The following is a 13,400-nucleotide window of genomic DNA, read 5'->3' as shown; positions in this document are numbered from 1 at the left end:
AAACATGAACCGAATGCACTTAGGAGTGCTATTATTTAAACTGGTGAGTTATTCTATACAGCTGTCTAAGCCAAATGTTTATAAACTGATACTTGAAACTAGAAATAAGTATCGCATTTCATATGGTTTAATAACAAGTCAAAGCTCACAGCAATAAACTTTATTTTCCAGTCAAAAAATGAGCATTAAACATACAGGAAATTAATATTAAAGTGTGAAAATCTCCTGATGAAAAAGAAATTATTTTGGAAAAACATTCAATTTAGAGTAGAATGTATAACAATACTTACTGAAAACATTGTGTTAAAAGTGGAAAGTATTAATTAATAGACAACACACACAAATTACACATACACTTTCAGAAAATTGAACGTTTATTTACGAATTACCAAATTATGGAAAAGAAATCTTACTTCTAACACTGTTTTTCACAGAAACACCATACTTTATTCTGATTCAAGCCATTTTATTTAAGACTAATAATGGAAATTATATTTCCACAATCAATAATAAAAAGAATTAACACAAAATCTAAAAGTTCCAACACAAACCATCATGTTAAAAACTTCACTTGACAGAAATATTTAATTCAGTCAAACATTTTTCACCAGCTCCTACATATCTGAACTTGTTTACCACTATTTATAATGTTACATAATTCAGGTCTCTTTATTTTTATCATATTTACCAGTTCCTATCTGTTGTAATTTTCTCAGTATTTTTTCTACAATTACTACATTTACAACTAAATCTTTACCATTACACTATCAACAGTTTTTTTCTTGTTATAGCTAGCAATATGGAATTTACCTGCAGAACAGCTGTTAAAAACTAACCACTATTACTCTAACTGTTTATTTTCACCAGAGCCATCACCAGTCCTTTCTGCACATCATTTATCAACATGCTAACTTTATTACAATCAGTAACATTCCTTTGACTTTCATTTCATACAGTTGTCAATACTTCTATTATCATTATAGTTATTAAAATATACTGTATTTTTCCTACAATTAAAAGCTTTATGTAAATCTTTTCTAGTAGTTTAAATGTTCCATAACAGCCTTTAATAGATTTCAAATATCCTTTACTTTGTCAGTTTTGCCTGTTCTAAACTTATCAGCACACCATTGACTTTCACACAGTTTCCAAGATTCCCCCACATACATTATATACCAATAGCCCTTTACCATTAATTTTTAACAGTTTTCAAAAACCTTTTTTACAACACTTACAAACAATTCTGTTTGTACTTTTACTTCAGCTTGATCTGGCTTTTCTAGAACAGAAATCAAATCTGCATTTATAGTCTAAACACCTTATTATGTAAAAACTGTTAACACCAAAAATATCTGATCTACTTTTCCTCATCAGATGTCTTAGCTTATATTTTTAGAATCATTCTTTAAACAGTTCATTTTCTCACAACACTGTCATAACTCCTTAAGTCATCACAAAGTTATCATCATTCCCAGTATCTTTACACCCTTACCAACATTGTTTCTATATCCAAAAAACAACATTTTTGTACCCTTATAACATTCTCTTTATAGTCCCCATCATTCTTTGTATTTTTGTTATGTTTATCAAACACAATTTATGCTTATGAAAGTCAACAGTGTGTTATTCTCTGTATTAAACATTAAATTATTAACTGATATTTGTGTATTAATACACAGAAGTTCTATGCATTTATACACTAATTACCATTTAAGAACAAACTGAATCTCATTCAACTCTATTATGTTCTAATATGTCATATTTCTTACTGTATTAACATAGTACATGAAGTGAATACAAAAGTCTTACACTTTTTAAAAGAATACAACAATAGTTGTTACAGAATTAACATATACTAAGTGAATGTTTCCTTGCTCACAGGAGTCACCCTGTTTGAAGTACATTTCTGCAAAGTTCCAATACTTGATGAAAATTATCTCACAATTACACATCAATATCACATCAATCAGTTTTAACTGTTGAAACTGGATGCACATCTGTTATTTCTCTTCAGAGATAAATAATCAAACTTGTTTAAAAGTATTACCATATCACAATGTTCCGTTTAATCCGTAGTTGGAGGAAGATATCTCCCTTTTATAAAACATAAATTCATAGTTTTTCAGTATTATCAAACAAAAATTCTCAAGTGATTCCACATATCACTATCAGTACAAATCATACCTTAACCAGGCTGGTAAAACATCAAAATCACCACTTACATGGACCATCTTAATCATGCTGGCAAAACATCAAAATCATCACTTACATGGACCATGGGTACATAAATATCATCTATTACAGGACATGCTTTCACATCACACATTGCAAGTTCTTTCATTTTCCATTCCCAGTCCAGCTTCTGGACTGCATGTAAGGATTCGGCTTCATTGTGGTGCCTCAGTAGCATGTTTTCCTGCACAACAATGAAAATATTTTTCAGATCAAGACACTTTTACTTTCAATGTTTTGACTTCAAACAGTCAAATTTCATATAATTATGAGGTGGCTAAATACGTTTATGCAAAGCTCATGCAATCAATAAACTTTATTATAAGTAAATATTTATTTCAAAACTGACACAAACTGAAAAAGTAATAAATTTTACATGTTTAAAGCACTGTTGTGAATTCTTTGTCTCATGCACTGTCCATTATAATGTATAAAAACAACTTTCAAGTTCCCTTACAGTTTAGTTGTATATTGAACAAGTTTTAGTTACAAATCATTTAGCTCTACTTCTATGCAAGCCAGATACACTACCTAGTCAGCCAATATTACTGATGCAGTGTGCACATAATGCTATGTTTGAAAGCAACCAAGTTTTTCTACTTTTACTTGAATGCTTTCTAATTAACTTTTTGGTAGGTGTTTTTTAGAGTAAAGACAATATGTGTAATGGTAAAAAGAACTAAACCTAGCAAAGCAACATGAAAATATAAAGGAACATAAGATTATGCAAGTTTCTAAAATTAAATGCTGGTAAACATTATTGTATGCAATTGAAAAGTAATGCATTTTATGTAAAGTATAAACAATGACCTAGGAAAAAAAATTATATAAGAAAGTGATTTCTAAATTCTTGTAAAATTTCAAAAAGACTACAGACACAGGTTTACATGACATCTGAATTAATGACACAAAAAGACTACAGACAGAGGTTTACATGACATCTGAATTAATGACACAAAAAGACTACAGACAGAGGTTTACATGACATCTGAATTAATGACACTTTTATAATGCTTTTTCTTTTCTTCAGGAAAACTTTATAATTTATTTTTTTACCCTAACTCAAAATAGGATAAGCCAATTTGATCGATCTAGTAACCACCTCATAAAAAAATAAGAAAAAAGAAAATTTTTTTCTAGAATGACTTCAAATTGTAACATGAAACTATGTTTATTTATCCTAACTAGCTTTAAACTGGTAACAGTTTACATCTATTTAAAATTATATTTTATTGCCCTTTACCTAAAAGTACTTACCAATCTTTTTGTTCTTTGCCAATAAGGACATTTAAGTCTACATATTTATATTAATGGTTGTAATGCACTGAATAATTTTCATTTCATTAAATACTGCACAAAAAAACACAGTTTAATAAAATGCAAAAAGTAGACAATTTCCCCTAACTTTCACATCTTTAATGGCTTTTTAACTGTGCAACAAGAGCTGTTACAAATTCATCCAAACTAGTTAAGTTTTTCAATGTAACATTGCTTGTACTCTGAATGAAATTGACTATTATCTGTTCAGAACACAACACTATGCAATACCTCATTTGACAGATTGAAATCTTAACTTTCTACTGGTTATGGGTAATACACAACTACGCTGAAGAAAAAACCAACATCTCCTGAAAAAGAGGACATGAAAAGAAGGATCTGATATTTTACTCATAGCACTGTAACCAAACAAAATTGAAACATACGGTTTGCCTGAGCAATGACAATTCTATAATGAGTAATTTATTTTTAATTTTTCTTTTAAGGGGTGTTGGAAAAACAAAGACCAGATGCCTAGAGAAAATATGTCAAGCATATCATACTAGTAGAAATTCAGGGCTTTTTAAACATTTTCTTGTAGAATTAGGAACTTGAAATTTATATACTATTAAAATATGGATTTTTAACTAAGATTTTATGCTAAACTAATTTATATAACAAAAACAAAAAGAAGTTTAATAAAATTTTGAATATGAGACATTAAAACTTCCTGTTATGCTTAGTAAAGGATACTGGTGGGGTGTGTGTTTTAACATCCACTACATTCAAACACAACCCATTCCAAAGGCCAATTACCCTATTAAAAATATGAAGATGCTTATGACCCTCCAAAATTTATATTTGTGTCCCACAGTCCTATCATTCTCATACTTTAATTAAGATAATGCATCAACATTATCAATTCACTTAACAATCTTAAACACCTCAACCAGATTCCCTCACCCAACCTTTTTTCCTTTCAACAGAAAACAAGTTCTGATATCTTAACATATCCTTCTATGACAATATTTACATCACAGATATCATCCTTGTAAACTTCTCCTGAACTTTTTTCAATGATTCAATGTTCTTTCTCAAATAAGGAGTCCAAGATTGAACATACTACTCCAAATAAGGCCTAGCAACAGCACACTGCTTGGATATCTTAAAAGACTTTTGAACCAGACAAAATTTCTATCCTCGACAACACCATTGAGATTATTCTCATAAAAAATATAACCATAATTCAAATTATGATATCTCACATACATTACATAGTACATATTATAATTAAAAGTTGTATGCAATTTTTTTCCCCCAACTCACCAAATAATCCAAATCGTGTTGTGATACAGTAGCATTCTCCTCACAGACAGGAACACCCAAAACATTAATGTCACCAGCAAGTAATCCATTACCATTAATTTGTCATTGTAAATCAAAAAGAGTAAGTGTCCTACTAGTGAGCTCTGAGGTACTCCATTTGTGAGATTAATACAGTTTTACTGAACTCCATTTATAACCCTCTGATTTTATATCAAGTTGGCAACCAATGATTATTAGCATAATGAAGCGATTTATTTTCAAAGAACATGTTTCATGTTTTGACAGAATATTGGTCTGTTTTCTAAATTCCTGAAATTAGACCAATGTTATGATAAAACGTTAGTAACTGCTCAGGATGAGGAATATTGTTTAAATCTTTGGTATAAACTGAAGAAAAAACAGAATTTAATAACCCAGTTATTCAATAATCATTATTAATATTTACATTTTTAGTCAACCTTTTACTTATAATGATTTTGCAATTTCTTGTCAGTTTTTATTTTCTTGCTCACAATTGATAAGATGAAATGCTTGGAACAAGAATGAATACTGACCTTCAATCATGTTTTGAACTTCAAATTCAAATACAGTACTTCCTATAACTAACAAAGAATATTCAATCAACAGATATTTCTATATAAAAGAAATGTTTGGTAAAAATTAGTCACCTTACCTTAATTTTTTCCCATTTGTCATCAACATCTTGTAACCATGATAAAAACAAACGTCCATTGTAGCGTGAACGTACATGTTTATCTTTATCTTCCTGAAAAGAGAGAGAAAACATGCTATATCAAGCCAAATAAGACATGTACATTTAGGCATAATTTTCTGTATTTTAGTTTCTATAATTTTAATTCACATCATCCAATGTCTTAAAGATACTAACTGCACAGGACAAAATAACATGGCTAAGTCAACTTCGAAAACTATCTTGTGAATATAATAATTAAAAAGCAGAAGATATACATACATACAGTGAGCATTGAAAGATCTGGTCACAAAGATTTTACCACAGAGCCAACAAGAACATTTTCATGTCAGCCATCCCCAAGATAAATTTGAGAAGATCATCAGTGCAACAATTTTTGAATATGTAGAGTTAATTTCAGCTTGTCAAGTATCGCCATCAACACAATGTCGTGTATGAGTTTAAAGTCAGTTCTATTGAAATGCCACAATGTACATAAATAAACAACAGTAACACACACTGTATTAATGAGACATCTATGTCCTTAAAACAACAGTAACACACACTGTATTAATGAGACATCTATGTCCTTAAAACAACAGTAACACACACTGTATTAATGAGACATCTATGTCCTTAAAACAACAGTAACACACACTGTATTAATGAGACATCTATGTCCTTAAAACAACAGTAACACACACTGTATTAATGAGACATCTATGTCCTTAAAACAACAGTAACACACACTGTATTAATGAGACATCTATGTCCTTAAAACAACAGTAACACACACTGTATTAATGAGACATCTATGTCCTTAAAACAACAGTAACACACACTGTATTAATGAGACATCTATGTTCTTAAAACAACAGTAACACACACTGTATTAATGAGACATCTATGTCCTTAAAACAACAGTAACACACACTGTATTAATGAGACATCTATGTCCTTAAAACAACAGTAACACACACTGTATTAATGAGACATCTATGTCCTTAAAACAACAGTAACACACACTGTATTAATGAGACATCTATGTCCTTAACAACAGTAACACACACTGTATTAATGAGACATCTATGTTCTTAAAACAACAGTAACACACACTGTATTAATGAGACATCTGTCCTTAAAACAACAGTAACACACACTGTATTAATGAGACATCTATGTCCTTAAAACAACAGTAACACACACTGTATTAATGAGACATCTATGTCCTTAAAACAACAGTAACACACACTGTATTAATGAGACATCTATGTCCTTAAAACAACAGTAACACACACTGTATTAATGAGACATCTATGTCCTTAAAACAACAGTAACACACACTGTATTAATGAGACATCTATGTCCTTAAAACAACAGTAACACACACTGTATTAATGAGACATCTATGTCCTTACTTTCATCACCTTCAACTGGAAAATAATATACTCTGCTCAAGTGTGTAGTGATGGTTTTAAAAGCATCTTATATATGCTCTCTCTGACATGGCATTCAATTCATTAAAATGGATATACTGTTCACATTTCTCACTGTAGAGAAACCATGATGTTGAAGTATCTGCCTTTATATCCCCAATCCCCTAGTCATACACATTTCTGGAAAGTTTAGTGCCTTGAAGATTTTGGATCTTCTGCTACCCTGGTAAATAGCCACAGAAAAACTTAACTTTCACATTTTCAGAATTAAAAATTAATTTCAAACAGGGATTTACCTCAGAAATACTTTTCATCACTGAGTCTAAACTTATGCTTTCAACAAAAAACTTCACCTCAGAATTTCCTTTAGGTATTGAGAACATACATGACCTATCCAGAGGTTTGTTTACTCTTCCACCCTGTGCAAGACTTATTGTGCAGGTGGGGAAATCTTATATAACTTTTGTTTTCCCATCATAATTTAGATTTTATTGTTATAGTCAGGGGAAAATTTGATTCTGGAGAGGCAAGAAGGAAGATCAAATTCAAAATAAGTAGACTTACCTCTGAAATACTGAAAGCAAGAATACTCACACTGTAAAAGAGGTGGGAACTCATAAACATGAATAGAACATGACAGACATGTGGAGGTGGGAAGTGTATCAGCCACCAGAAAGTACCTAGTGTCCACTTCTTACGGGCAACAGTTCTCATGATGATCCAGTATAGATGATTTAAATGCTGAGGTACATATAAGCCCCAACTTGAAAAATCTACACATGAAGTCCGTGTAAGGAAAGACTGTGATTTTTGTTAATATAATGAATAAATGCTCAATCTCAGACACCCTGGAGTTGTGCAAGAGTTTTTGGCAATATTGCTTGGATTACTTAGGACAAATGCAAAATTTACAAAATACACAAAAGTCCTAACTCAACAAATTGATATAAATACACATTATCAACACATAAGAACACAGTATTTAACTTTATCTTTCTTTGTTTTGTATTGTTTGTTTCAAAGTCATGATTGTTCATAACCAAAAACACCCTGGAAGTGATTAGTAATGAGTGGGAGTAGAATACACAAACTTACATCTAGTGTGTAGAACAGCTACAGGTTTACTTTGAAATCACAATTCTAGGCAACCATTGAAATGCCAGCTCAAAAAAAAAACATGAAGTGATTGCAGCTAAAGAAGTAAAGAGAGTACAGCAACCAAAGGCTGGAAGATCAAATTTCATCCTGCCCATTTATTCATTCCAATCAAATTATTTGTGAGTAATAAAACATAGCAGTGTTGTAATAAAGGCAAAAACACCTGATTTTCATGATGAATATCCAAAAGCACCACCAGAATGATGTGAAAATGAGAAACCTTAGAATATTACAGATGAAAGTCCCCCAACAAATCACCCTAGCCCTGGAGAGAGACACTGATGAAAAGACAGAGATCTGGAGGAGGTGAAAGAAAAGGAAACCTACAACAGGAAACTCACGAAGGTTCAACATAGTACAAAAAATTCCAACAGGTTTAAATAAAGACTACACAGAAAAGTAAAACCCCATTACTAGTGTCTCACAAAAGCAGAATCAATGGGAATTGCCACAGAAAAAGAAGCCATCATTAACAAAATGGACAGAATCTACTTAACAGATAGAAAAGTATATGCACTCAAAACTCTAGAGATTGAACTGTCCAGGGAAATGTATAAAAAGTTTCTTGGATTGTTAAAATCCCTCCCAGGAAAAAGGATAACTGGGAGGTCAGTTTTGCATGAGACAATGATTGAGTGAAAATACTCTAAACATCTATGTAATACTGGTAACCAATATTAAGTGTAAAAAGCCAGCAACTGGTTTGACTACATAAATGATGAGATAAGGTACAAAAACCAGGCCATAAACTGCTAAGACCCTCCACAGTACAAGATTAAGACAAAATTAGTCTTAATATTTACATTAACTATGCATGTGAAAGACCTGTACTACTCTCCCATTTTCTTTGGCAACACAAAGAAGCAAGTAAAAAAACCCTAAGGAAACATAAACTACAATATAAATATTCCCTTGTTATGGGAAAGGTTCAAAACCTTAAAATCCAAAATTGAATAGAAACTGGAAGAGGATGATGAATAGAAAATTTAAATTGAATAACCTGAGATTACTCCTACAATTATGGATGGAGGAATCAACTAGAACAGAGTTCAACAAGTAGATCATACAGAACCATCTTGCTTACTAGGCTATGCCAGAAGAAAATGAGATACTAAATTCCTAATTTCTGCTGGCAAGCATCCCTGAACTAGAAACAAGGAAAAAATGAAGCATGGTTTTATATTATATATATATACACACACACACGCATATATATTAATGAGTTTTATATGTTAAATGTTGGAATTATGTTCAACAATTGTCAATTAACAACTTTTTACTTATACTTGTTAACAGTATAAATATGTACTGTGTTGTTCTTGAACTTAGGATTCTTCTACAGTAGGTGCCTGTAACTTGTTGGTGATAAATTCAAAAATAAACAAATAGCACTCAATCTGTTTTTTAAAATAATGTGTATATTCAGAACTAGTTAAACATAAGTGCAACAGCTTTTTTACACTATAGCCATCACAGGCATATGATAAACACTATATAGTTCTCTTTTTCTTGTTCAAAAGTTTACTTATGCCTATTCAATTACTTTAGAACTTCAGTTAGTAAGTCAAACTATATTTATATTGCACTAGTATTCTGTATATAATTCATTTACAACTGTGATATGAATTACTGCAGTTGTATACTGCTTTTCCAGCAATTGTCTGGTCCCTGTACTTCAGATATCATATGTTCCTTTTGTCAAAGTGCACTCAGGCTGGTTCAGTTACATTAGAACTAACTTTGATGCAATAAAGTTCTTGTCTATTTTAAAACTGTTAAGTTTCCTCTTACATATGAAATATTAGGTCTATTGCTACCATGGCAGTTAATTTCATGATGAAATTTTCCTTGGCCATGACCTTACTCTCTTGTGCCATTGTTTTTGCATGTCTGCTGTTTCCTACTCATACTATTTATATGTTTATGACTAAATTGTCTCTCCACCTTCTAGAAATCTATATTTTAAATGTCAGTGTACTGCATGCAACATTCAATATTCTCATTATCAAAGAATTATAAATGCAACTTTTAACATCAGTTTGCTTTTAACTCTTATTATAACAAGAACTGAACAATAATAAAATATTCACTCAAAATAAATTGATAATATCTAAACAGTCTTTTATAACATGACAATGGATGTTAGATAATTAAACAAAAACCTTATAACATAGCTTAGCAGAAGAATTAACATTTGAAACATGTTGTAATAGAAACATCAATGAGGCCCGTAGGCCAGGAAAAAGTCAAAGCAGATGTGATCCTGATTACATTTAATCAGAACAATAATAATAGCTGATAATGGTGCAGAAAATTGATTGTGGAACAAGATTAAAAAACAAAGTTAAAAGGCATCCCACAAAAATCACACCAGAAAGTAACTTGAGAAGGAATAGGGAAATATGAATGCATAACTAATTAAAATAAAAACATATTCAACGCTAATATCTCACATGATGAAGGAAGAACTAACAGTAGTGATCATCTCACAAGAAACACAAGCACTTTCAGGTTTGACAGAAATAGGTACAGAAATGTCACTTAATACCTGAGAAAGAATGAACTAAAACTAGCATTAAAATGTCACTGAGTTTAAAGCTAGCAATGTAACAGACAAATCCAGCTCTGCAGGCTCTCAAGGTGATAGGGCCAAGTAAAAGGTCTACCTTAATTCAAACACAAGAGAAAATGTTGAGTGTTATGCAAATTAACCATCTACATGATTGTGATATTTGCCAAGAATACCAGTATATAATGGCATAAATGCATTACACAATTAGAGCTTACAATGCAGCAACAAGGTTATCTTACACATTACAAGAATTCTGTTGAAGGAAGGACTTCAACTGTGATACAGCTCTTCTGTTTGTGATGGAGACAGTTCCACCAGAAAGAACACTGTCACAAATGCAAGAACAAAATCTAAATTATGGTAGGAAAGAAGAGCTTATGCAAGATACCACACTGTTTGTGCAATATGTCAAGAGGATGGTACAGAGTGGAGAATAATGGGTAATTCATATATGTCCGTGATGATGAGAAACCCACTTGAAGTAAACTTGCATTCTCAAGACAGCTGGTATGGGTATTAGAACCTTAATTAAAATACCCACACCAGCTGTCTTGAGAACACAATTCATATGTTTTGCAGTGCTTAAAAGGCATTAAAAAATTCTGACACAGTTTTTTGTTGAGAGCATAAGCTAAAATGACAATGCAATACACTGTAAGGATCCAGAGTATGTTTTAGAACTTCTTTACATTACTAACTTCTGCACTGCTTTTTTCATTTATAAGTATTTTAAATGACTAAAAAAGTGTTACTTATTGTGACTGTGCAGGCATGGAATACCTTTCAAAACAAACATGATTACTGATAAAAAAATCACAAGTAAGATAAGCAGAAAATTTCAATAGATTCTCTTGATGTCTCAGGAAATAGATCAGCCATGAAAAGAACAAATTCAATTTAGAAACTCACATGTTCAGAATCCAGTACATTGTAAATTTCTTCATCTTTCAGGACAGAACATACAGATAGAGGAACAGACTGGTTGGCCATCGCTCTTGCAGCTCTTCCATGAACTCTCAGAATTTCTTGTTCTGCTGATAATACAAGTTTTTCCTAAAAAAACAATAACAATTCATTTTAACGACATACACAAAACTGAAAGAAAATGTCTACCAGAAAAATTTCCATGAAGTAACTTGCTGATGAAGCTGTTACAATAATTATTTATTACAAATTTAAAATGACAGTTACAATGTTTTATAAATTATTTAAATAATTTTCACTAAAAAACACTGAAAGACTTCATAAAAAAGGAGTAATTTCTTTTAAAAGAAATTATTGAGTTATGTACTCCATTAAAATAATTATTTTAGAGAAAGATTCCATGCTTTTCTCAACATACACATGGCAGTTCAAAATGGTGAAACTAAAATAACAAGAACTTGCTACTAGTATCTAGATCAGAGGTCTCCAAACCTTTTTTGGACAAGGGATAGAAGGTAGATCTTTTTAGGCTTCATGGGCCAGAGGGGTCATGGTAAAATTAACTAGGGATGCATATGTGGTCAGAATACATCAATTTAGTTCTCATAAGAGAACATACTGAAAATATTTAACATGCATAACTGTCTTCATTTTAGCTTTAGTGAAAAGCATGACACAGGTGCTTTGCTGACAGAATTACACTTAACTGAGGTTCAAAGATAGCACTCCTTATCATCAAAAATGATTGCAAATGCTCATCAGATAAGGCTAATCTGTAACTAAATTTCATATCGTTCATCTTTAAAAATGTGCTTTCACAGAAATAGGTGGTGCTAAAAACTGAAATAAATTCATGAGCAAAGTTTATTAATGAACATATTTATCACTTGGAAGGCATTTATATGACTATCAGTTTCCTTTCTTTGTATTTGTCCTTCAAGATGTTGGATTTCAGATCAATCACTTTCATTTGAACTTCAGGTGGCAGTTTATCAATAACACAATCAAATAGATTTTGAAATATCCTTATTTCAGTTGCACTTGCATCAATATAAAAAATGCTCCTTGAACTCTAGTTTCATGTCAAAAAAGATATATTGTGCAAACCTGTGTGGGAATGGGGATCCTGCTTCTTGATTGAAGTTTTCACAACATGGAAAGTGTCTGAAGAAATTCTTCATCAACTGGGACTCAAAAAAAATTAGTTTTTGAAGAAATACTTTCATCTTGGTGTACATATTGCAGATAAGCACAGATTCACCTTGTAATCTAAAATTGAATTTATTCAGGTACAAGGTAAAGTCCACAGAAAAAGCCAATCTTCAAAGCCATTCACTGTTTGTTCTATCTCAGTTCTATGCTAAAAAAATCGTGGCATAACCGTTCCACAGCTGAGCCATCAAAGTGAAGTGTGGTAGAGCAAGTCAGAATATGTTGCTTCTATATCTGCCAAAAATTCACAGTATTGATGACGGATGAGTCCATGAGAGCAAATAAAGTTCACTGTTGAAACTACAGGTTCCACGGCATGAGAGATCCAGATATTTTCCACACAATGCCAGCTGATGAATAAGTGAAGAACCACAGGTTTGGAACAACCTGCACTTTCAACAGCTTTGTAAATTTGTCAAACTAAACCTTTTAAAACACATTTTAACCACTATCTGTTGTAGAATAATAACTAGGAATAGCTATGAACTCAAACATAAAGCAAACAGCAGCATTCACTGATACACACTGACGTACACTAGTCAGAGCACTGAGACTGATAAGTAAGATGATGCAACACTAAGTAATATGATGT

General features: G+C 31.6%; 1 protein-coding gene across 3 annotated transcripts in view; it reads right to left on the bottom strand.

The window, feature by feature from the left end:
* LOC143240147 (uncharacterized) overlaps positions 1-13,400 on the bottom strand; it is a 90,363-nt gene that overhangs the window by 10,675 nt on the left and 66,288 nt on the right. For 2 of the 3 annotated variants that reach the window (XR_013021594.1, XM_076482104.1), the window contains exons 12-14: positions 11,582-11,725; positions 5,489-5,581; positions 2,270-2,416 (exon numbers count right to left, since the gene is read on the bottom strand). Coding sequence is in view for 2 of the 3 variants with exons in the window: in XM_076482104.1 (XP_076338219.1) it covers positions 2,270-2,416; positions 5,489-5,581; positions 11,582-11,725 (384 nt within the window). In the remaining variant the exon portion in view is untranslated. Of the gene's footprint in view, positions 1-145; positions 2,417-5,488; positions 5,582-11,581; positions 11,726-13,400 lie in introns of those variants that run through there. The other variant, XM_076482105.1, reaches the window with a different exon arrangement.

This window comes from Tachypleus tridentatus, chromosome 13, assembly GCF_004210375.1.
Source record: "Tachypleus tridentatus isolate NWPU-2018 chromosome 13, ASM421037v1, whole genome shotgun sequence".
Classification (NCBI taxonomy): Eukaryota; Metazoa; Arthropoda; class Merostomata; order Xiphosura; family Limulidae; genus Tachypleus; species Tachypleus tridentatus.
The sequence above is the reverse complement of the archived record's forward strand: the minus strand, read 5'-3'. Positions and strand labels throughout refer to the sequence as shown.